General features: G+C 42.7%; 1 protein-coding gene across 2 annotated transcripts in view; it reads right to left on the bottom strand.

Annotated features, from left to right (window-relative positions):
• Window positions 1–6076: 6076 nt before the first annotated feature.
• The window catches only part of LOC124620392 (probable cytochrome P450 6a13), a 112606-nt gene continuing 91504 nt past the window's right edge, over window positions 6077–27178 (bottom strand). For both annotated transcript variants that reach the window (XM_047147065.1, XM_047147066.1), the window contains exons 6-7: window positions 20865–21116; window positions 6077–6414 (exon numbers count right to left, since the gene is read on the bottom strand). In XM_047147065.1, the coding sequence (XP_047003021.1) occupies window positions 6248–6414; window positions 20865–21116 (419 nt within the window). In that variant the 3' untranslated portion in view covers window positions 6077–6247. The remainder of the gene's footprint in view (window positions 6415–20864; window positions 21117–27178) is intronic.

Raw genomic sequence — 27178 nt, 5'->3', positions numbered from 1 at the left:
TTTAACAACAATGCTACTAATATACTGACGGGAAAAAAATCAAAACATCAAGAAGGATTTGTGCGACATAAAAGAAAGTTGGTAGGCGTGTTTATGCGTCTGAAAGATGATGTCGACTCAAATTTCGCATCAGTTCTATAATAGTGGCGCTAGTTCCACCACTATGAGGATAAAAAAATAGAGTTGCTTTAAATACGCGCTGTAACTGTCGTGAGAGACAGTTGCCTCTGAGACTGGGCGTCTTGATGTTAGTCGAGAATACTTTATGGTGACAAACGCACGGTTATCAATATAACTAAACTAATCTCTGTCCAAACAGGTCTTGGAAGGCATAACGGTACTGACGGGCCGCCGTGTCATCCTCAGACCGCAGGCGTTACTGGATGCGCATATGGAGATGCATGTGGTCAGCACACCGTCTCCCGGCTGTATGTCAGTTTGAGAGACCGGAGCCGCTACTTCTGGATCAAGGGCTGAGTGCATTCCGGTTACCAGCAGCACTCGCCAGACTGGATGGTCACCCATCCCAGCCCGACAGCGCTCAACTGCGGTGATCTGACGGGAACTAGTGTTTCCACTGCTGCACCTATCTGATTTTGAACGAGGTCGTGTAATAGGGCTACGAGAAGCTAGACGTTCCTCCTGCGATACTGCAGATATATTTGGCGGTAATGTAGCCGCTGTTCTTGATTGCTGGCAGCAGTGGTCACGGGAATGTACGGTCGGAAAAAGACCGGACTCTGGTTGCGCACGTGGCGTTACCGAGAGGGAAGACTATCGTGTTCGGCGTATGGCTCTTGCACTTCGTACTGCAACTGCAGCAGCAATTTGAGCAGCTGTTGGCGCCACAGTGACTCAACGAACTGCTACAAATCGCTTACTTCAAGGACAGCTCCGATCCAGACACCGTGAAACGTGTATTCTACTGACCCCGAAGCACCACCATTTGCGCCTTCAGTGGTGTCAAGCGAGAGCTCATTGGAGGGCAGTGGACAGGTCTGTTGTGTTTTTGACATGAAAGCTATTTCTGCCTCGATGCCAATAATGGCCTTGTGTTGGTCAGAAGGAGACCAGTTGATGGCCTGCAACTAACCTCTGCATGCTAGGCACACTGGTCTAGGATGCGAGTTTGTATGACAGCATGAGCACTCCCGTGGTTTCCCACGTGCCTTGACTCCAAAATTGTACGTCAGTCCGTTGACTCGAACTGTTGATATGCCATTCATGAAAACCATTCCAGGGGGTGATTTCCAACAGGATAACGCTCAACTGTATATTGATTTTGTAACTCAACATGCTCTACAGAGTGTTGACGTGTTGCCTTGCCCTGCTCCATCACATAATTTGTCACCTGTCGAGCACATATGGGACCTCATCGGACAAAAAATTCAGTATGACCCGCAAACAACATTAACCATCCTGTATTAACTGACCAAGTGCAATGGGCAGGGAACTCCATCCCACAAACTCATATCCGGCACCTGTACCATACAATGCATGCACGTCTACATACTTTCATTCAACATTCTGGCTGATCCACCGGTTATTAATGGACCAGCATTTCACAATTCCCATGGCTTGTCTCACGATAACATTAACCTGTTAATCACTTAAATATTATACCCAAAATTTCTTTAATATGAATTACCTTTTAGTGTTTAGATTTTTTCCCGTCAGTGGGTATGCAGTACCACAGCAGCTCAAGTGGAAAACAATACTGCCAATAGAAATTTCCTCATTACACAGTGTGAGCAGTTTGTGCAAAGGGCCACAGTGACTACAAAGTCAAACCGAAAGAAAGCTTTGCTTAACCGTGGCCGCGTATGAACGGCGGTGCGGTCGAAGAAGGAAATGAATGTACTGAACAGGCTGTACTCGACCTGAGGGAGTTCGATCTCTGATCCAGCGTGGCACATTACTCGTCACGCCAATATCTCGAGCTACATGAATGTGAAATTAGGTAGTCTATTGGAATGTAAAGTTTTAGTTCGATTCATATTCCAGGCAAACAGTTTTAACTGCCACAAACACATCCACTTCACCTTTGGTAAAGCCAATTGAACAGCGTAGGGTTGCACAATGAATCCAAATCATCATCAAACTTGATACGAGTATTCATTCACTACCAACTGGAGCAGAGTCGCTTCAGAATGAGCCATGGCAGAGGAGTGAGTCGGGGAAGTAGAAACTCGGTGACTAATAAGCATTCTTGAGTTAGAAAGACTCGTATGTTTTTGGGTTTGAAATTTTGATGTTGAAAATATTACTGTTGGATTGGGATCCGGGCGCAGAATTCGACATTGACGGCATTTAACCCCTTCGGGATGATACAGTTCCACCATTCCGCTGTTTCCCAGAAATTCCAGTTTCATCAAGATCTCCACGAAATGTACACCAACACGGATTCAGAAAATGTAGTTCTTTATTCACACGAAGTGGTAAGCACTGTTGTCAGGCGATGTGTGATTGATTCTATATTTCTGATTTCCAGAAGGTGTTTGATACCGTACATCACAAGCGACTTCTAATCAAATTGCGTGCTTACAGACTATTATCTCAGTTGTGCGACCTGTCACACAGGTTACAGTTCGTAGTAACTGGCAAAAAGTAATATCTGATGCTTCCCAAGGAAATGTTATAGGCCGTCTGTTGTTCCTACCTACATCTGAGTAGCACTCTTAGATTATTTGCAGGTGATGCTGTCACATACTGTGTTATAAAGTCATCAGATGATCAAAACAAATTGGAGAACGATTTAGACGAGATGTCGATATGGTGGGAAAGTGGCAGTTCATTGTAAATAATGAAATGTGTGCAGTCATCCATATGAGTACCAAAAGGAATCCGCTAATTTACGTCACACAAATTTAAAGGCTGTAAATTCAACTAAATACTCAGGGATTACAACTGCAAGTAACTTGAGCTGGAATGGGTAACGCAAGCCAGAATCTACGATTTATTAGTAGAACGCTGAAAAAATTCAACAGATGCACTAAAGGGAGTGCCCACACTACGCTTCTACGTCCACTTCTGGAGTATTGCTGTGCGGTGTGGATCCGCATCAGATTCAATGGACAGAGGACATCGAAAACGTTCAAAGAAGAGCAGCTCGTTTTGTATTGTCGCAAAATAAGGGAAAGAGCGACTTGGAAATTAGGATAGCAACGTTTTTCGATGCTGTAGGGTCTTCTCACGAAATCTCAACTATCAACTTACTCCTCAGTTGCATCCATCTACATAAGGGAGGAATGATCATCATAGTAAAATAAAAATATAAGGACGCACAGAAAGACTGTGTTTGTTTTTCATGCGCGCTATTCGAGAGTGGAACGGTAGAGAAACAGCCAGAAGATGGTTCGATGAAGCCTCTGCCAGGTACTTAATTGCGTGTTGCAGAGTAATCACGTCGATGCAGATGTAGGTGTAGATGTAGATGTGTGTCTGGTTTCGAGTCCTCGTCTGTTACAAAAATGTTCGTCAGATCGTATGCAGCTGTAGTATAGGCACTCAAAATTACCGCTGAAAAATTATTACGATTTTTTAACATGTATTGCCAACAATATTGATAGGCGCCGGTTTCAGCTCCCAGTGAGACACGGAATTTATTGTCGTGCTTTTTATTCTACTCGTGAAACCCATATGTACCTTGTATTTGTGGCTAGAAAATAACGGCGCTAGGGCCCGGTTAGAATACCGGTAAATCAATCGTGCTCGCCTCGTCATTTTAGTTAAATCATCTGGCTACTGTTGAAAAATTTCGATATCGGATGTTTGATTGTGCTTAGTTAACAACATGATTAGGGGCTAGATTCGCATCGCCGTCTAATACAAAACTTTATGTCACGTCGTTGTAAGTTTAAACATGCACTCACTTTGTTAGTTTTCATATTTACCATTTTTCCTAGTTAGTGTACAAAAATTGTAGTAGATGGTTACGAGTCCAGGGTCTCGACCAAGAAAATATTTTCGTCATGTAGTTTGGAAGGAAGAGTGGAAGTACATATATATCCAGTTTATAAGGCGATGCGTAAAGTAAGACTTGACTGGAGAGACAGCCGATTTTCTTTTGAGTATATACAAAAAGCACAGAACTGAACTAAATATTTTTGGTGACAAGTAAGAAGCGTACGTCACAATGGCAGTAAGACAGGGTTGCCTTCTTCACATTAGTCATTTAACACGTTCATCGAGGGGCCAATAACATCAATGAAAGAAAAGACCACTGGGATTAAAATTAATCGTATTCATGTCGACGGCATCAGAACATCAGAACTGCTGATGACGCTGCAATAGTGGCAGACTCAGAGGAAGAATCTGCATAAGTACTCCGCACGTCACCTTATGGCGTTTGATGAACAGTTATTTGTGCACCACTGTCACTTACCCTTTTTCCGTTTCAGTTTTGCATGGTTAGTGGAAAGAATGGTAGGTGATACCTTTACTGGCTTTCGCGAGATGTAAGCATAGGATGCAGTATGTTGATTGACACCTCTAGGAAAACACTCTCATCGAACCTTAACAACAAACTATACTGTGTTTCATGGCGTCTCTCTTGCATCGTCTTCCCCTTTCTTGAGCACGTTAGAAAGGCACCGGTCAGAGACTTCGACACCCACTCAGCTGAGTGGTGCCTCGTGGCACAGACATTCCTTTTTGTACCCCTTAGTTGAGGTTGCATGCCCTCAGGCGCTAGAGCAGCCACGAGGCACCACTCAGCTGAGTGAGTGTCGAAATCTCTGACCGGTGCCTTTCTAACGAGCTCAAGAAAGGTTTGTGGGTCGCACTGAAGATGTTGATAAAACTGGAGATCTTAGAGAGACCCTTAGCCGCTTTATTCGCACACATTTCAATGTTGAACTCCTGCTGATCACACCGCAGGTGAGCCAGAGGGCTGCTTCGGATCACTTTCATATTTCGTCGAATGGTTTTTGAACCGTCCCTATAGGATCCACCCTGTATGCCAGAGCAAAATTTGTAGTGAGATCACGTTCAGTGGGTATGCTGACCCGTGAAGTCGTTAGCGTAGTGTTGAATCGTTTGGAGGATGTCGACATTGTGACAAAACCAAAACAAAAAATAAATATAAAGAAGAAAAAAGTCATGGTTATAGACAAAAAAGTCGGTGAAGTTAAGGACGACATGAAAATAGACAGTGAGCAACTCGAGCAAGAAACCGAATTTCAGCCTCTTTGTAGCACTGTGGATAAAACTGATAGATGTCTGAATGAAATCAAGAGTAGAATAACAGGCCTAGAGTGTCATCCAAAATAGGAAGAAACTTCAATGAAATAAACACATCAGCGTCCACACCAATAAATGATAGGTAAAGACCTTAAAGTGGAGGTCCTGGAATACAGATGTGAACTCTGGACGTTAGAAAAGCAGAAGAAAGCTGACCTCGAAGCTGTGTAAATGTGGTTCTGAAAGAATTGCTTGAACTAGCTGGACCGATAGAGAAGGGAGATGTAGTCAACGATGTGAGCTAACACAAAGTAAAACTCATTGGACACATAATTAGACATGGTATTCTTCTAGAAAGCGTTTTCGAAGACAACATCGCAGGGGAGGGAACACATAGATTATCGAGAACATCCTATTTAAAAGAAATATGATCAGTGATATGGAGTGTCCTTCATACACGGAAATGAAGAGAACTGCTGAAGAGAGGAAGCTGTGGCTACAGAGACAAGGCTTAGCTTTTGCAATAAAAAGAGGTAATTTTTTTTGTGTTTTTTTGAAATGTCACTTCCTCTAATATCTTTGAGTGGACAAACATTAAAATAAGTGCCACGTCCAATGACCTGTCGTGCGACATTTGCTCTATCGGAGTACTAATTTGTATCTGGAGTGACTAAATTACAATGCTGTATTCTCTAGTGATGTGTTGTGGTGACTATTTTATATATTCATATGACTGTATCAAAATGTGACTAAGGACTAACAAGGATGTTACGTTATGCGCGCTGCCCGAAAATCAGGCCGAACGCAGTTCATGGCGGTCGGATACTTTTGGACATGATAGAACATAGGCGAATAAAATACGTCACCGAAAAGGCAATAGAAAGGCTTTATTACTATATTTTCCATCGTTCAAGTTTATTTTGGAGGTGCATGGCTCACTGATGTTAGTAATCAAAATTTTATGTGTGTTTGCTATAGTAAGTATAGGTGAAGAATGGGTCAGATCATACACTTTCAAACCCATACGTGTCAGCTCCTTCTGTAGACAGCCCTGCTTGTGGGCGTATCAAGTTCTCGCGGTGATACGCACGTTGATGCCTCCGACAGCAGACGCCACAGTTGCCTTGGGATCCATCTGGAGCTTTGCAGGTGTTTTGCTCGTGGCGCTGAAGATAAACTTGGAGACCAATGAAGCGATGCCGAGCTTGGTCTGTATTAGGCCGAAACGCATACCTGCAAAGAGAAAGCAAGGGCTGCTCTTGTACGTGGCATTTGTTTTCCTGTAACATGTTACAATCTTAATGCAAACGTGTCTCTGTTTAGTAGGAAACCTTCAGAGGACAAGAAAAATTTATGAAACCTTTTACATACCCTACATTTTACGAATCACTGGAATATATGTGGCAAGGGGTTGTTTCTACTGCGAATATATTGGCGTTTTCACACGTTCCACATGTGTAGGACCAAAAAAATGGCAACTTTGTGTGAGCTATTAGTATACCATTTTCCTTTCTGTGTGAACAATGCGGAGCAGATATGATGAAACTTTAAGACATTCATAACAACTGCCATGAACGACTGTTCTTGAAGTAATCTAGGCCTTGCAACACTTTTTTACAAAAATGGCTCTGAGCACTATGGGACTCAACTGCTGAGGTCATTAGTCCCCTAGAACTTAGAACTAGTTAAACCTAACTAACCTAAGGACATCACAAACATCCATGCCCGAGGCAGGATTCGAACCTGCGACCGTAGCGGTCTTGCGGTTCCAGACTGCAACTTTGTTACACTCTCGCTTGCCACAGAAGCGTTGTTACCGTTCGATGGGCTCCCTTCTTTTTGTACACTTTATGTCTTCTGATACTTCGACCTGATGTGTGTCCCACACGCTTGAGCAATATTCAAGCATCTGCGACATAAAATTTTTGTAAGCAGTCACTTTTGTAGACACAAAGGAACTTTCCCATAACTTTCCGTTTGCTTTAACCACATCCGCGCCTATATGATAGTTCAACTTCATCTCACCACATGTTATTACGCAACAATAATTGATATAACGCACTGCACTAGTGACCAATACATTCAGTGGTTTGATATTAGCACATTAGACTATCAGATGCCCGTGTGGAGAAACAACCGACACAATAAGAGGAAATCTGCATCCAGTCATTCATTTCTCCCCGTTTTCCACCCACCACCTGAATACAACCTTGAACTTGGCATGAAGGTAGCAAGACAACGCTGAAATTACCTGAGCCCCGAGATGAAAACAGCAGAGGATGACGTATTCAAAAAATGGTTCAAATGGCTCTGAGCACTATGGGACTTAAATTCTGAGGTCATCAGTCCCCTAGAACTTAGAACTATTTAAACCTAACTAACCTAAGGACATCACACACATCCATGCCCGAGGCAGGATTCGAACCTGCGACCGTAGCGGTCGCGCGGTTCCAGACTGTAGCGCCTAGAACCGCTCGACGCTGACTTATTCATTTCGAATGCGAGCAACCAATCAGGCCACGATGCAAGCGATAATCAGAACTTCCCAAAACTTCTCAAACCACAGGAAACAAAACTTTTTGTTATCCTCAACGAAAGTCGACAATCAAACGAGGGAAACTTGGCGGACGACTTTTTTGACAGATGCTGAATTTTCAAGTTTCAAATTCACTACAAGAAACAAATTTTGTAGTTAAGCTCACAAACAGAAATTTACACCTATCGGACACTGCTTCCAGGTACATACTGGTTACATTGTTGTAACGTCATCTCACAGTTAAATGCATCAATAAGGCCTTCAGACAGATGAAAATGGCTCTGAGCACTATGGGACTCAACTGCTGTGCTCATCAGTCCCCTAGTACTTAGAACTACTTAAACCTAACTAACCTAAGGACATCACACACATCCATGCCCGAGGCAGGATTCGAACCTGCGACCGTAGCAGTCGCACGGTTCCGGACTGCGCACCTAGAACCGCGAGACCACCGCCGCCGGGCATCGAAATTCATCGTCATGGAGTTCCTGATGAAGTTATATGTGGTATAGATGAAATTTGTTGAAATTTAATATTCATAGAACAGTTTATCGGCTGATCCCACACTCTCGTTAAAGCTTTCTTGTGGATTACGTGTTACAGCTGCTAAGATGACAATTGCACATTTCCCGTCGGTTGCTGATTTGAGCTATCAACGTTTTTCGTTATCGACATTTCTTGTTTCCTGAAATGTTTGAACTACATCTGCAAAGGTAGATAGCGAAGGTGTTGCAAAATCAGGCCATCTCCCACCATTGCCGTCGTCATACTCGGCACCATTCACCCTATATAAAGATCATATCGTTTCTCACATCACTTGCGTAGAACATTGTGAAGATCTCATAATGACATTTTTACTCTGTAGTGGAGTGTGCACTGATATGAAACTTCCCTGCAGATTAAATCACTGAGCCGGACCGAGACTCGAACTAGGGCCTTTGCCTTTCACTGGCAAGTAATATCGGCGGGGTATGTTCCAGCGAAATACAAACGTCCCGAATTTGAGTCTCAATCCGCCAGGAAGTTTCAAGATCTAATAACGTCGTCTACTCGCTACTATAGCAAACTATATTCTAATGGTCTTCATGCAACAAATAAACCCCGGAACTTACAGTGATTGGAACGCTGTTTATATTCGATGGTCTTCATTCAGTAGTAAACACAGGAAACCTGCAGTGAGTGGAACATTGTTTACATTTGATGTAACCTGTACGCTAAAGTAACCACCGTGTGTACTTTTTCTTAGTCGTTGATACTTTATGATTCATGGACGCACGTACATAACCAAACGTAACAGCATCTAATACACTATACGTGTTTTCAAACGCGTGGCGGCGGTGTTCCACGCTCTGCCACCAGTGAGCTGTGGAAGGGAAACAAGGGGGAAACGAATGGTAGCACAAAAATTTTCTTTTAACAGTGTGGCTTTATTGGAGTGAGCAGTTACACTGATTCTCAATCTTTCAAAGTCAACTTTAGTTCTTTAAGGCAAGCAGCTGCGATTAATCAGAACAACAAACACTTTTAATACAGTAGCAAAGGGCAAGCTGGGAAGACAATGAAATTTAAATCATAACTCTCCACCAATATCTTCACAGGTAAGATTCAATTTATGATTGTTAATTTTAAAGAAAAACTTTCAACAAATATCCCTTAATGGATTTAGTGAAACAATAAGTGATTGACCTAACGAGAAAACTAGACTGCCGCCGCACAGGCCACCGGGCAGAGACGGCGCCACCGGCCGCTAGGAGGCGCCCCGCAACGGAGAAAGAAACACCAATCGGAGGCCCAACGATCGAGAATCGATCGGGAATACCGCCGCCACGGCACAGTAAACAATATAACTCGCCAATACATTTAAAAGAACAAAGTTGACTATATCTCTTCTACCCTTCGACACACGAAAAAATGACGATCAGCTCAATATGTCCCTCTTCAAGCTAAACAGCTTCTGTTAGACAGACTTTCTTGTATCAGTAGAAGTGACTGAGGTATTTACGTGACCTACGTGACGTATATTCAAATGCCTCAATACTCCGCAAACCGTTACGTAGTGTGTCACGGAGGGAACTAGTTACTAATATTAGTGATCGCCTAACCTGTTCCATTTATGTTACGAGCAACGGTAAAACGACAGTATGCGGCCCTATCTCTCCTATCTTCTCACAATTCCTAAGCGAGGTGTAGCCCGCTCTGGTGACAGCAGAAGTTGTCGCGAAGGCTTTCTTCCATTCGCATTCTCTAAATTTATTTGACGCCCTTTCAAGAGAAGAATGTCCCCTTTCTTAAAAAGATTTCCATTTAAATTCCTGGAGCGTCTGTGCTATACTTCAAATGGTTCAGATGACTCTGAGCACTATGGCACTCAACGTCTGAGGTCGTCACTCCCCTAGAACTTAGAACTACTTAAACCTAACTAACCTGAGGACATCACACACATCCATGCCCGAGGCAGGATTCGAACCTGCGAGCGTAGCGGTCTCGCGGTTCCAGACTGTAGCGCCGAGAACCGCTCAACCATTCCGGACAACTGCTATACTTCCTAATAGGTTGCAACAACCTGTTAATATTCCAGCAGCGTGTTCCTGAATTCATTCGATGCCAGCTTTCACGCTCATCTCATCTGGACTCCAAGCACTGGAAGAAGACTCTGCAATTGTTCGTAACTAGCTCCCATCTTGCAGTATCCAGCACAGAGGAACCTCACTTCCCTAGCAACATTCCAAGGAACCTCAGTTTTCCTTACACTATCCTTATTGCAGTTCTTAGTTTTCACCCATTTCATAGTTGCTAGTTAGCATTAAAATCATAATGAGTGCACTACGCTCCTCCCTCTCCCCCCACCCCCCCTTTCCCCACATGGGTGTACATACAGCACTGTCGAACGTTCTCGTTTTGGTGGTATTATGGCGCAGGGAGGCATAATGTTGCATCTACATCTACATCCATACTCCGCAAGCCACCTTACGGTGTGTGGCGGAGGGTACCTTGAGTATCTCTATCGGTTCTCCCTTCTATTCCAGTCTCGTATTGTTCGTGGAAAGAAAGATTGTCGGTATGCCTCTGTGTGGGCTCTTCGTGAGATATACGTACGAGAGAGCAATAGACTGCTTGACTCCTCGGTGAAGGTACGTTCTCGAAACTTCAACAAAAGCCCGTACCAAGCTACTGAGCGTCACTCTTGCAGAGTCTTCCACTTGAGTTTATCTATCATCTTCGTATCGCTTTCGCGATTACTGAATGGTCCTGTAACAAAGCGCACTGCTCTCCGTTGGATCTTGTCTCTTCTATCAACCCTACCTGGTACGGATCCCACACCGGTGAGCAGTATTCAAGCAGTGGGCGAACAAGTGTACTGTAACCTACTTCCTTTGTTTTCGGACTACATTTCCTTAGGATTCTTCCGATGAATCTCAGTCTGGCGTCTGCTTTGCCGACGATTAATTTTATATGGTGATTCCACTTTAAATCACTCCTAATGCCTACTCCCAGATAATTTATGGAATTAACTGCTTCCAGTTGCTGACCTGCTATATTGTATCTAAATGATAAAGGATCTTTCTTTCTATGTATTCGCAGCACCTTACACTTGTCTACATTGACATTCAATTGCCATTCCCTGCACCATGCGACAATTCGTTGCAGAAACTTCTGTATTCCAGTTCAATTAATTTTTCATTGTTACAACCTCTCGATATACTATAGCATCATCCGCAAAAAGCCTCAATGAACTTCCGATGTTATCCACAAGGTCATTTATATATATTGTGAATAGCAACGGTCCTACGACACTCCCCTGTGGCACACCTGAAATCACTCTTACTTCGAAAGACTTCTCTCCATTTGAGAATTACATGCTGCGTTCTGTTACGCACGGGCGTATTAATCAACGAATCTTTTAATACGTGCACTCCCCGGTCAGCGCCATTGTTACACTGTACTCTGTCCTAACGTGCGCCTTTTCAGTGGTACATACGACCCTGACTTCCGTTTTTGAATGAGAACGTGCGACCGCAACGAATAGAGCAAGTGGAGGAGCTCATGGAACGAGAGAGTATTGGGCCATGGACTGTCCTTCCAGTTCCCCAGACTTATATCCCTTAAAGTAATTGTGGGATGCGTTGGGGAGACGCGATTCAGTCCGTCCACAGGCACCAGCGACCATCCAGCACTTGTCAGTCGCACTGGTGGAGAAATGGAGCGCCTCACCATAATGACTCCTTACCAACCTTGTGGCCAGGTAGGCATCACATTGTAGATACACGCATTGCCATCGGTGGTCATAATATACCCTGCTACATTCCGAATAAAATTATTTTGTGACTGACGTTGCAGCGGGTCCGGTAATAGGGGCCAGAGGATGCACAACGGTAATGCTGTAACGCCTCATGCTCGCCTCTCTGTTTTGAAGTTACGCACAGAACCTTGTGGTTGTGAAGCGTGACTGGCTGCCTGGTGGCAACAGTGCCCCTCCCCTCCGCCCTCCAGCGCACTGCACGACAAAGTAATGTGTGTGGAACCGAAATAAATAGCGCTGAATTCTGTGTAATTATTGCCCTCGAATAAAAGTGTGATTTCTGTACTGTACTCAACTATACCAGCCCTTTCAGAGCATGGTCCAAGTTTCATCGAAATATGTTACTTGGCAGGGACACATCGTACAAATTTACTTTTGTCCTTATGTTTTGCACTCCAGCGTACAGAGAGAATTTGCTCAGTCAGTTGTCCTTGGGATACAGTCCACCTTGTTCTTCTTTGCATCGTACATTCACCGCACGGTACTGGATACGATTAGTGGAAAAGTCATAGAGCCAATCGCATTTCTGTGAAGATACACAGCACGATATATTCGCAACTGTCAGTGGACAGTGTGGTACAGTATCTAACGCTCTCGGAAAGTCACCATCTGCTAGATAATGTACGTAAGTAAGGAGATACGTGTTCTGTACGAGTGATTTCCCTTTAATTCTCACTGATGTTTCAAGATTTCTTTCTTCTCCATTACGAGCGTCAGAGTAGTTTACCTTATAACATGCTCCAAGGTAGTGGAACAGACGAACGTTTTCTACACTCATGCTCATAAATTAAGGATAATTGCTGAATGTGGTGCCACACAATGTGGCACTAAGCAAACTTGGCGCTAATAGCATAGGCACAGGTCTGTAAGTCCACGGTATTGGTGAAAAGTTGAGAAAACCGTCCCGAAACACATGTGCTACAAAGCGCCACTGTTTCCTGCGCATGTAACCCAACATCAATATGGGATTTGATCGCAATGCACACGTACACAGGCCGCACAACGGGTTGGCATACCCTGAATCAGGTGGTCGAGCAGCTGCTGGGGCCCAGCCTCCCATTATTGCACCAGTGCCTGTCGGAGCTCCTGAAGTGTCATAGGGATTTGAAGACGTGCAGCGATACATCGACCGAGAGCATCCCAGGCGTGCTCCATTGGGTTTAGGTCTGGAGAACAGGCAGGCCACTCCATTCACCTGATATCTTCTGTTTCAAGGTACTCTTCCACGATGGCAGCTCGGTGGGGCCGTGCGTTATCATGCATCAGGGGAAAGGTGGGACAGACTGCACCCCTGAAAAGGCGGACATACTGGTATAAAACGACGTCCCGCTACACCTGACCTGTTACAGTTCCTCTGTGAAACACATGCAGGGGTGTAGATGCACCGATCATAATCCGACCCCACACCATCAAACCACGACCTCGATACAGATCCCTTTCAAGGACATTAAGGGGTTGGTACGTGGTTCCTGGTTCACGCCAGATGAAAACCTGGAGAGAATCACTGTTCAGACTATACCTGGACTCGTCCATGATCATAACGTGCGACACTGTTCGGATGACCATGTACTGTGTTCTTGACACTAGGGTTTATGGGCTCTCCTGTGACCAGGGGTCAGTGGAATGCACCTTGCAGGTCTCTGGGCGAATAAACCATGTCAGTTCAGTCGTCTGTAGACTGTGTGTCTGGCGACAACTGCTCCAGTAGCTGTGGTAAAGTCCCGAGCAAGGCTACCTGCAGTACTCCGTGGTTGTCTGCGGGCACTGATGGTGAGATATCAGTCTTCTTGTGGTGTTGTACACTGTGGATGTTCCATACTGTAGCATCTGGACACGTTTCCGGTCTGCTGGAATCGTTGCCATTATCTTGAGCTAACACTCTGTGGTACACGGAGGGCCTGTGCTACGACCTTTTGTGTTTAACCAGCCTCTACTCGCCCTGGTATTCTACCCCTCATAACGTCATCAATATGTTTTGTTTGAGCATTTCCAACACACAGTTACCATTAGCACGTCTGAAAACATCTGCACACTTACTCGCTGCACCGTACTCTGACATGCACCAACACACCTCTGCGTATGTGGACTTTGCCAGCGCCACCATGCGACGACCGCAGGTCAAATGCTCCCCATGGTCAGACCCCGAGGTGATTGAAACCCGCAAACCGCCCACCAGAGCGTTGTTTCACCATGTATCAGCATTATCTTTAATTTAAGAGCATGAGTGTATATTGGTATATAATTCTGTGAACCACTTCTCTTTTTTGTTCTGTGGAATGAGAAGTGTCCTGCATTCTTTTTAAGATGAAAACAGTAATCGTAAATGAGATGGTGGCTTTGCGGTGGTCTGGAAGTGGAGGTAGTCTATTAACAGTAGTAATAGTAGTCTATTTGAAAACAAAATATTTGGGGCGAATGTACTACAACAGAGAGGCTAATATAAGGGCGTTCAAAAAGAAACGAGCCGCATGCATAATTGCAGAAATCAGTACCTATATGTTAGAAGTTTTAACCCTAGCTGTTGAGACGCTTGTCCCACTGTGACATAAGGTGGTGAATGGCGGTCTCATAAAATTCCCGGGGCTGCGAGGTTAACCATTTCGTCACGTATAGCTGGACGTCCGAGGTGAATCGTTTGCCCCTCAAAGAGGGGACCAAAAGTGGCATAATTACAGGAAGAGAGGTCCGGACTGTACCGAGGGTGGCCGAGAACCTCCCATTTGAATTTCTGCAGGAGTGCCGCGATTGTGTTGGCCATATGAGGCTTTGCAATGTCGTGGAGCAGAATGACCCCACAGGTGAAACTGCCAGGTCGTTTTGATTTGATCGGTTGGCGAAGGGTGGTCATGGTGTGCGAGTAACGCTGGGCATTCACTGTTGTTCCATGCTGCAGGAAGTGAATCAGAAGGGAGCCATCTTGGCCAAAGAAGAACGTCAGCATAACTTTTCCTGCACTCGTGTGGATGGCCTTGGCTTTCTTTGGTGGTGGTGACCCTGGATGCTTCCACAGGAGGCTATGTCATTTTGAGTCTGATTCAAAGTGATGACACCATGAGTCATCTCCTGCCACCACTCATGCCAGGAACGAATTCCTTCCCGAGCATAGCGTTGCAGACGAGCAAGACAATGGGCCTTCGACGTGCTTCCAGGTGTGGTTGGAGATTGTGAGGCACCCATTGGGCACACACTTTGCGCATGTGCAGTCGTTCCTTCATGATGGTGTGAACACTACCGATGCTCAATCCGACAACGGCGGCTACGGCTTTCATACTCGGCAGTCCTGGGTAATGAGTGCATCCACCATCTGGACCATGTCATCGGTAATGGAGAGTGGTGCTCCAGGCCTTGCATCATCGTGCAACGACACCAACACTTTCCTGAAGCGCTTGTGCCACGCCTTGACATGCAAGGGACATGCAGTGTTCGCCGTACACTTGTGACATTCGTCGATGAAAGTACGTTCCTCCTACTCCTTCCGCTGTCAGAACAACACCTCTTTGCTCCTCTTTTGACCCCCCTCCCCCCCTGTCATTGTTTGCAATGCGTCTGGTAGCGTTGGACGATACATCTACATTTACATCCATATCTACATGATTACTCTGCAATCCACAGGATTCATTGAACCACCCTTAAGCTACCCCTCTATCGTTCCACACTCGAACAGAAAGTGTAAAAAACAAACACTTAAATCTCTCCGTGCGAGCTCTGATTAATTATTTTATGATGATGATTTCTCCGTATGTAGGTGGGAGCAATCAAAATATTTTCACACTTTGAGGAGAGAGTTGGTGATTGAAATTTTGTGAGAAGGTCCTGCGGCAGCCAAAAACACCTTTGTTTTAATGATTGCCACCGCAATTCGTGTATCATGCCCGTGGCATAATACAAAAACGTGGCATAATACAAAACGAGCTGCTCGTCTTTGAACTTTTTCGATGTCCTCCATCAATCCTATGTGATACGGATCCCATATGGGACAGCAGCACTCAAACAGAGAACGGACAAGCGTAGTGTACTTGTAGGCAGTGTCTTCTATTAGATCTGCTGGATTTTCTAAGTATTCTTCCAATAACTCGCACTCTTTGGTTGGCTTTCTCCACAACATTATCCATGCTGGCCGGAGCGACCGAGCGGTTCTAGACGCACCGCTCTGGAACCGCGCGACCACTGCGGCCGCAGGTTCGAATCCTGCTTCGGGCATGGATGTGTGTGATGTCCTTATGTTAGTTAGGTTTAAGTAGTTCTAAGTTCTTGGGGACTGATGACCTGAGATGTTAGGTCCCATAGTGCTCAGAGCCATTTAAACAATTTTGAACGTTATCCGTGTGATCGTTCCACTTTAAGTTTTTCGTAATTGTAATGCCTAAGTATCTATATTTGCGATATAGTGTAACCGAAATTTAACGGATTCCTTTCAGCACTCATGTGGATAACTTCACACTTTCCATCACTCAGAGTCAACTGCCACTTTTTGTACCATATAGGTACTTTGTCTAAATCATATTTTCAATGAGTTTTGATGATCTGATGACTCTACAATACGGTAAATGACAACTTAATCTGCGCACAATCTAAGAGGGCTGCTCTGATTGCGTAATAAATCGTTTATGTTGATCGGGAAGGCCAAATATAACTTCCGTATTACCTTGTGACTCTCCGCCAGTTATTACGAACTATGGCGTTTCTGACGGAAAATCACGAATCCATTTACACAACTGAGACGATACTCCATAGGCCGCAATTTAATTAGACGTCGCTTGTGAGGATCGGTGTCAAAAGCTTTCTCGAAATTTAAAAATATCGATTCAATTTAGCGTCCCCTGTCAATAGCACTCATTACTTCGTGAGAACGATGTGCTATTTGTGTTTCACAGAATGAATCCGTGTTGGTTGGTTGTTAATAAATCGTTTTATCAAGATAATTTATAGTGTTTGAGCGTAGTACACGTTCTAGAACGCTAACACAAATCGACGTTTGTGAAATGGGTCTGTAATTCATTGCAGTACTCCTATTTCCTTTCTTGGGTATTCGTGTGACTTCTGCAGTTTTCCAGTGTTTGGGCAGGGCTCTTCCTACGAGCGAGCTATTGTATACGACTGCTAAGAATGGATCTACTGTATTACCAAACTCTGAAAGGAATCTCACTGGTATACAACCTGGACCAGAGGCCTTGCCTCTCTTAAGGGTTTTAAGCTGCTTCACTACACCGAGTACATCTTCTTCTAAACAACTTTTATTGGCAGTTCACAAATGTTTTCTCTGCCATTTTGCATTCGCGCCATATGTGCCAAAGAGATTTTAGCATTCCGCTAGTATTCCATTAACTGAAGATGTATGAAGTTGTGTACCAGTATGTTAGATGCTCTGCCGGTTTAGTGGGAAATCTTGTTACACCATCAGTTCTTCTTAGAAATCTCAGTCCAGATCCATGCATAACATTTTATTTTTGTGTCTCTCCAGGTTTCCTTCATATGCCAGCGTTGGAACGATTACTGTTTTGTATAATTCCTAATTGTTTCTCTGCGTACATTTGGGTTTAAGAATTTAAAGACTGTGGCACATGTGGATTGCTAACGTTCGGCGTTTTCCCTCAGCGGTACTGCTTTGGAAATATGAGCTGTCACAACCCTAGTAGCTGAAACATGTAATATGTTCCATGGTTTTATTCCTCAGTGCGATGTTCGACCGAACCAGACCCTCGGCGTAGAATGCCATTTCTTTGTTTTTGCAGTAGAGACCTTGCAGATATGTAACTTTGTAAACGAAGGAGAGCTAGTACAACAATGTTTGGAACTCGTGTTCAGGTTCACCTTGGGTAATTCTGTCATCGATGAAACAGAATGGCTTTAGTAGAACAATTGCTATTAATCCTCCTTATCTTTTCAGTTCAGAGTGCTGTTATGTACACCAAAAAAGTATTTATGATAAGCTATACCATATTCTCTTAGTGTTAATCACTATTTCTCTCGTTGTAAATTTTTCCGCCTTGCAATTTCATTCTAATACCAGCGATAAAGCTTGCAAAACCTGGAATAAGATGAGTCCATTCCTCCCTTCTACATCTACATCTACATCTACATCTACATGGATGCTCTGTAAATCACATTTAAGTGCCTGGCAGGGGGTTCATCAATCCACCTTCACAATTCTCTATTATTCCAATCTCGTATAGCGCGCGGAAAGCACACCTATATATTTCCGTAAAACCTCTGATTACCCTTATTTTATCGTGGTGATCGTTCCGCCCTATGTAGGTCGGTGTCAACAAAATACTTTCTCATTCGGAGGAGAAAGTTAGTGTTTGGAATTTCGTGAGGAGACTCCGTCGCAACGAAAAACGCCTTTCTTTTAATCATTTTTAGCCCAAATCCTGCTTTTAGATTAGACTGATTTATCGTGTAACCGAAGTTTAACGAGCTCCTTTTAGCACTCATGTTGATGATCTCACACTTTTCGTTATTTACGGTAAACTACCACTTTTCGCACCATTCAGATATTTTTCTAAATCGCTTAGCAGTTTGTTTTGATCTATTGATGACTTTATTAGTCAATAAACGACAGCGTTATCTGCAAACAACCGAAGAAGGCTGCTCAAATTGTCTCCCAAATCGTTTATATAGATAAGTAACAGCAATGGAACTCTACCTTGGGGAACGCCTGAAATCACTTCTGTTTTACTCGATGACTTTCCGTCAATTACTACGAACTGTTGCCTCTCTGACCGGAAATCGCAAATCCAGTCACATAACTGAGACGATATTCCATAAGCACGCAATTTTACTACGAGCCGCTTGTGCGGAACAGTGTCAAATGCCTTCCAGAAATCCAGAACTACGGAATCGATCTGAAACCCCTTGTCAATAGCACTCAACACTTCATGTGAATAAAGACCTTGTTTTATTTTTCACAGGATCGATGTTTTCTAAACCCATGTTGACTGTGTGTCAATAGACCGTTTCCTTCTATGTAATTCATAATGTTCGAACACAACATAAGTTCTAAAATCCTGCTACATATCGACCTTAAAGATATGGGCCTGCAATTTAGTGGATTACTTCTACTACCTTTCTTGAGTATTGGTGTGACCAGTGCAACTTTCCAGTCTTTAGGTACGGATCTTTCCTTGAGCGAACGGTTGAATATGATTGTTAAGTATGGAGCTAATGCATCAGCGTACTCCGAAAGGAACGTACTTGGTATACAGTCTGGACTAGAAGACTTGCTTTATTAAGTGATTTTAGTTGCCTCACTACTCCGAGGATATTTACATCTACGTTACTCATGCTGGCAGCTGTTCTCGATTCGAATTCTGGAATATTTACTTCGTCTTCTTTTGTGAAGGCATTTCGGAAGGCTGTGTTTAGTAAATATGCTTTGGCAGATTTACATTTTGTTGCAAAGTATGACTCTTTTCATAACAGAAGGCTCTTCAGGGACTTGAAATATTACTTGATTGTTTGTTTTTTTCTATATTCTTTTCAATCAATTCCTGATGCATCACCATATTTTTATACAGGGTTATTACAAATGATTGAAGCGATTTGACAGCTCTACAATAACTTTATTATTTGAGATATTTTCACAATGCTTTGCACACACATACAAAAACTCAAAAAGTTTTTTTAGGCATTCACAAATGTTCGATATGTGCCCATTTAGTGATTCGGCAGACATCAAGCCGATAATCAAGTTCCTCCAACACTCGGCGCAGCATGTCCCCATCAATGAGTTCGAAAGCATCGTTGATGCGAGCTCGCAGTTCTGGCACGTTTCTTGGTAGAGGAGGTTTAAACACTGAATATTTCACATAACCCCACAGAAAGAAATCGCATGGAGTTATGTCGGGAGAGCGTGGAGGCCATGACATGAATTGCTGATCATGATCTCCACCACGACCGATCCATCGGTTTTCCAATCTCCTGTTTAAGAAATACCGAACATCATGATGGAAGTGCGGTGGAGCACCATCCTGTTGAAAGATGAAGTCAGCGCTGTCGGTCTCCAGTTGTGGCATGAGCCAATTTTCCAGCATGTCCAGATACACGTGTGCTGTAGCGTTTTTTTCGGAGAGGAAAAAGGGGCCGTAAACTTTAAACCGCGAGATTGCACAAAACACGTTAACTTTTGGTGAATTGCGAATTTGCTGCACGAATCCGTGAGGATTCTCTACCGCCCAGATTCGCACATTGTGTCTGTTCACTTCACCATTAAGAAAAAATGCTGCTTCATCACTGAAAACAAGTTTCGCACTGAACGCATCCTCTTCCGTGAGCTGTTGCAACCGCGCCGAAAATTCAAAGCGTTTGACTTTGTCATCGGGTGTCAGGGCTTGTAGCAATTGTAAACGGTAAGGCTTCTGCTTTAGCCTTTTCCGTAAGATTTTCCAAACCGTCGGCTGTGGTACGTTTAGCTCCCTGCTTGCTTTATCCGTCGACTTCCGCGGGCTACGCGTGAAACTTGCCCGCACGCGTACAACCGTTTCTTCGCTCACTGCAGGCTGACCCTTTGGTTTCCCCTTACAGAGGGATCCAGAAGCTTTAAACTGCGCATACCATGGCCGAATGGAGTTAGCAGTTGGTGGATCTTTGTTGAACTTCGTCCTGAAGTGTTGTTGCACTGTTATGACTGACTGATGTGAGTGCATTTCAAGCACGACATACGCTTTCTCGGCTCCTGTCGCCATTTTGGCGGCTTCAGCCGAACAAAACTTTATGAGTTTTTCTACGTATCTGTAGTGTGTCGTGACCATATGTCAATGAATGGAGCTACAGTGAATTTATGAAATCGCTTCAATCATTTGTAATAGCCCTGCATTTAAAATTAGGTGCACAACGCGAAGCCCTTACCTATGCAGATACGAGGTCCCTCACCGAAAGGCAGGTAAACAAAATGATGGCGTGACGCCTTTTGCTCTTCCGTAAAGCGTTCCGGGTCAAACTTTTCCGGATCCGGGTAGTACTTGGGGTCGTGGTGGATGGCGTAGACCGGTATGATAAGCTTGGTCCCCTCCTCTATCTTGACATTGCTGCCTGGAATGGTGTACGCCACTGTGCAGATTCTGTCCAACTCCGTCAGAGGAGGGTACTTCCGGAGTGTCTCTGTAAATGAAACAAGAAAATCATACAATTTTAAATCTTATTACTACCACCCATATGCGAAAAATTGAGAAAAAATTAATAATAAGCGATTTTGTTGTGTCAGCATAAATTCGGAAGTCACGACGTCATCCTCACAGTTCAGGTTTTTATGCAATGCGTAACCGAAAATGCTGATTTGTCTTGTATATGACACCACTATAAAACAGCTCCTAAATGTTAAACATACAAAGCTTCAAAGAATGTGACATATTGCCAATAACAGCCATTTTGGCTACCGTTAAAATATATTTTGTGTTACCTTTCTCAGACTCAAGACTTTGAATAGATCGGTTTTATTAAGATACTTAAGTAAAGGCTTAATCAGAAAGTTACTCACGCCATTCATTCATTCGTTCAGTTCCTCACGTTCTATTAAGATTGTGAAACCTTAAGGATGCAAAACGAGTCAAATAGCAGAAACAAACACGGCAAAGTACTTATGAATTGCAGATAAGCAGTCAGTAATGACTAGCGCTGATCCACGTAATTTAATGCTCCTGAAAATTATTTACGGATCTCTTCGTCAGCAGAAATTCAGATACATAAAAAAAAGCTAATGTTTCACCTTTCAAATTACTGATCTGCTGCATTTATGTAATACTTCAAATTAAGCATTGATGTAATTTTACACAGAGAAATATTGTCTGTATATACGCTGGTGAAGCTAAAGGCCTGTATAGTGTGACCTTTAGTGACAACTGGAATTCACATCTTGGAGTCAAAATATTATGATAAATAGCAATTATAGAAAGAGTGTGTAATAAATCTTCCACTTGAGTTCCGAACAGTGATGGATTTTCATCCCTCTGCTTGATGTCTCACGGGAAGCAACAGACTCTTGCACCAGGATTTGAAACTCCTTTCCGAGTATTAGCCCTGGAGTCATAGTCTACAGTGAGAGTTTTTGAATGGCTCCAGGACCGCCTGCAACTGTCAACATCTTGCTCTGCTGGTAAGATCGTTCAGTATCAGCTTCAAAAGGTTTTGAAGTAAATCAGATGCAATAATTCATCAAATTTGCGATGCTGAATATTACGATAGCAGAGTCTTGATTGGTCTGCTATATAAATAACCATACTGTTACTAGTGGTTCCGAGATAGACATAGATTATACTGATGAAAGTATCAAGTAGCAACATTAATTATAGAAACACTACACTAGCTTATATTCGCATTCACTTATAATTAAAAATGTATTCCCTTCATAATTATCAGTTGGGGTCCGTCTAATTACGGATGAATGCACCGAATTTTCTCGTGTCACACTTGACGGGTTGTTATTCAAAAGACATCTCTATTGACCTGAAATATGACCATATTCGTAATTTACATTATTTCATCTTAGATATTGTACTTTCTACATTAGGGATATAAAGAGTTCTGTTACTAATAAACAGTATCTCGGTGATTTCTCTCTCTCTCTCTCTCTCTCTCTCTCTCTCTCTCTCTCTCTGTGTGTGTGTGTGTGTGTGTTTGTGTGTGTGTGTGTGTGTGTGTGAGCACGTGGCTGTGTAAGCTTGTATTTCGGCCTAAAATAAATACAAATTCTGTCTCATACGCGTTCGTAAAATAATTTTTAAAAAGTGAATAATATTAGTAATAATAAAAGCAGTAAGCTTGCACACACGTAATTATAGTAAAGCAAATATAATTCAAATAAATTTAAGCACACACAGACATTCACAGAATGCTGATGTCATAAACACGTGTTCTATTCCTGGCAATAACATTCAACAGTTGGCTACATTAATCAAAACGTAACATGAAGAAAACGGCTTTATTCCCTCTTACTGCGTTAGTGATATTTTGTATGAACACAAACAGAAGAAGAGTAATAAAACCTAAACAATAAAGCGTGTAGGGAAAAACCTATGAAATCTGCAAGTAGAAATTGAAACTATTATGTCGTCATAAAAAATTTCAAAATGTCTGAAGTGTTTATTTATAATCTCAATGTAAAAACTGGGATATTTTGGAAATCAACCTTATGCAAACACAATTACTTTAAATTCTGGAAACAATTACTTTATTTTTATATTTCCCCAGACATGTTTCGACTCCAGTGTGTCATCTTTTGGGGATTAAATTTTTATTTTCCTAAAGTACAACATCACATTTGTAATAATTTAATTACTGTAGGCCTAAGAAATACAATATTTGCAATTTGCTTCATTTTGTTTGGGCACTCACTTTAAAATTACATCGATAATTGAACTGTATTATTAAACATCTATTTTAGTGCTTGTTTTTGTCGTTTCTTTGGCAGCATGAAATCTGCAAACTAGCCATGAACTGAAATTACTGCGTATTTGTGGAGAGCTGTTTTGAGATTAGAGGTTATGTACGTTTCTGTACTTCCATTTTCCGTCCTGCTTGGTGTACCTAGTTGGTGTCTCAATCAGCTACTATTTAGTGCATTGCTTTCACCCAGTTCTTCATAAATTCCCGCTCACTACTTCACCTCACATGCACTTGCACAAAATGTGGCGAAATGTGATCTGAGCAGACAGTTCTGCCGATACACTCAGTGAGATGTGTCATGTATCGTCGTTGCTCACTTGTTCATCGTTGGTCTTGTGTGTGTTATGGCGCTGATTTTGAATGTGTGTGTGTGTGTGTGTGTGTGTGTGTGTGTGTGTGTGTGTGTGTGAGAGAGAAAGAGAGAGAGAGAGAGAGAGAGAGAGAGAGGGGGGGGGGAGGGATGGAAAGAGAGGTGGGGAGAGAACCAAGAAAACAGAAGTTCTATTTTTTCTGTTGTGTTTCTTGTAGCGAGTCACCTTTGTATAGTTCGCTGAGTGTTCCAAACAGTGTTCTGTTGCACAGCGTTGTATTATCAGCCAGGACTCTCTTTCCCTGTATTATTGCTTTTTGTATTTGATAGTTCTCCTCTATTGTGAGTTTTTGATAGAGACTGTTGCTTTCTCTGAGGATCTTAAGATAGGTCTCCATGTTTTTTGGGTGGTGGTTTTCTTGTAATTTTGTTGTTCAGTTTGCTAATCATTTGTATGTTATACCCATTCTCTCTGGGTATTTGGTGTATTGTATTTAGTTCCTGTGTGTAGTTGAGTTTGTCCAGTGGAGTACTGTTGAGTCTGTGTATCATGTGTCTGGAACTTCAAAGTTTATGTGCTTGTGGGTGGTTGGAGTTGATGTGAATGGTTGTACTTGTGGCTGTAGGTTTCCTGAATATTCCAAAATTATGTTTTTTGTTGATACTGTGTATGATAATGTCTAAGAAATTAAGCTTAATTTCCTCCTCTGTATCAATGGTGAATTTCATTTTTGGGTGAACTGTATTTATGTCACTGTGTAATTGTTTTATTCGGATTTGTGTTTCATCAATCAAGAAAATGATGTCATCTACATATCGGTACCATTATGTAAACTTGTAATGTTCTGGATGTATGATTTCATTGAATATTTTGATTTCAAAAAATACCACACAAACTATCAAGTTTCAGACACATGCTATACAGTCTCAACAGAACTCCACTGGACAAACTCGACTACACACAGGAACTAAATACAGTACACCAAATAGCCAGAGAGAATGCGTACAACACACAAATGACAAACAAACTGAACAACAAAACTAAAAAAACTAATTAAAAGAGGACAAACCATTAACAAATCACCAGCCACAACAGAGAACCAAGAACACAATCTCCTGCAAAACACAGGATACCAGGAACACTCTACAAAGAGTACAGCATGACGTACACTAACACACAGCAACAAAAACGTACACAGGATTTGAAACAGACTGAAGAAACAAGGGCTAAAAATAGCACTCCGCACAAATAACACAATACACAAGAATCTAAGAACTAAGAACACCTTTGCAGACAAATTCTCCAAAGCTGGAATATATTAGTTAACCTGCAGTGCATCCCAGTCGGTCTACATAGGCCAAACATGAAGAAACTTCAAAATGAGGTGCTCCAAACACCTCACAGCCCTAAGCAGTCACAGTATACGCTCCACTTTTGTAGACCACGTAATACAAGGAAACTACCACCCAGAAATCATGGAGACCGATCTTAAGATCCCCAGGGAAAGGAACAGCCTCTATCAAAAACTCACAATAGAGGAGAACTACCAAATACAAAAAGCAATAATACAGGGAATTGAATCCTGAATGAAAATACAACACTGTGCAACAGATCACTGTTTGGAACACTCAATGAACTGTACAAAGGTGACTCCCTACAAGAAACATAGCAGAAAAAAAGAACTTCTGTTTTCTCCCCACCTCTCTTTCCATCTCTCTCTCTCTCTCTCTCTCTCTCTCTCTCTTCCATCCCTATTTCTCCCTCCCTCTTCCCTCTCTCTCTATCTCTCTCTCTGTCTGTTTGTCTCTCTCTCTCTCTCTCTCTCTCTCTGTATCTCTCTCTCTCTCACACACACACACACACTCACACACACACATATTCAAAATCAGCGCCATAACACACACAAGACCAACGATGAACAAGTGAGCAACGACAATACATGACACATCTCACTGAGTGTATTGCCAGAAGCGTCTGCTCAGATCACATTTCGCTACATTTTGTGTAAGTGCATTTGAGGTGAAGTAGTGAGCGGAAATTTATGAAGAACTGATAAAAGCAATGCACTAGATAGCAGCTGATTGAGACACCAACCAGGGACACGAAACAGGACGGGAAATGTAAGTACAGAAACGTACATAACCTCTAACCTCTAACCTCAAAACAGCTCTCCTCAAATAAGCAGTAATTTCTGTTCATGGCTAGTTTGCAGATGACATTCTGTCAAAACAGGACGAAAACGAACACACACACCCATGCCCGAGGGAGGACTCGAGCCTCTGCCGGGACCAGCCGCACAATCTATGACTGCATCGCCTGAGACCGCTCGGCTAATCCTGCGCGGCTTAATAATATAGTTCAATTAGCGATGTAATTTTAAGGTGAGTGCCCAAACAAAACGAAACAAATTGTAAATATTGTATTTCTTAGGCTTCAAGTAATGAAATTATTACAAATGTGATGTTGTACTTTACAGAAAATAAAAATTTAACCCACAGAAGATGACACATTGGTGTCGAAACATGTCTGGTGAAATATAAAAATAAACTAATTGTGTTTGTCAATGGCTGATTTCCAAAATAGCCCAGTTTTTAAATCGCAAACACTGAAGAACGAGAAGAGGATCTTCAAACCTTTGTAAAATGAGTATTTCAATGTACAATGCACAACTTGTAAAACAAAATAGTGTTAACGCATATATGTACATTTTTCAGGCCACTAAATGGTTCAAATGGCTCTGAGCACCATGCGACTTAACTTATGAGGTCATCAGTCGCCTAGAACTTAGAACTAATTAAACCTAACTAACCTAAGGACATCACACGCATCCATGCCCGAGGCAGGATTCGAACCTGCGACCATAGCGGTCGCTCGGCTCCAGACTGTAGCGCCTAGAACCGCACGGCCACTCAGGCCGGCAGGCCACTAAACATACCTTAGAAATAACGGAAGCACAACATGTATGGCAAGATAAATTTCATTTCATTTGAAGTGAAATATTAGTTACGCTCCATTTAGTACATTCATACAATCCTAATTTGATACCCTTAAATGATATCTAAAATATCCGTCTCTTCTTTTATTAATATACTATGCTTAATGGACAGAAAGATGAACCAATATATCACATTCCTTCTCCTTGTATTCACTTCCATTCTTGTGAGGTTATGTTTGAGTACATGAGCACAAGATGAAATAAATACAGGAAAGCTTAGAGCTAACAACAGATAGTGGGAAGAAACTGAGGCAGCACTAACCTAGGTGGGCAGATTGCTCACAGCCTATAAGAACGTACCTGCTCCATGGAGTTTGGACGAGAAACTGTCGGTACTACGGTTCACCCATATTGCAGTAAATGGACTGGGTGGCGAAGTGTGTGGACGTACCACAGGGGCTCCTCTGGTAAAGGTACGCAAAAAGGTAGCAGAATTTGCTGGTTAGTGACAGATTACCACTGTAGTAACGGAAACT

Source organism: Schistocerca americana, chromosome 1 (genome assembly GCF_021461395.2).
Source record: "Schistocerca americana isolate TAMUIC-IGC-003095 chromosome 1, iqSchAmer2.1, whole genome shotgun sequence".
Taxonomy (NCBI): Eukaryota; Metazoa; Arthropoda; class Insecta; order Orthoptera; family Acrididae; genus Schistocerca; species Schistocerca americana.
The sequence above is the reverse complement of the archived record's forward strand: the minus strand, read 5'-3'. Positions and strand labels throughout refer to the sequence as shown.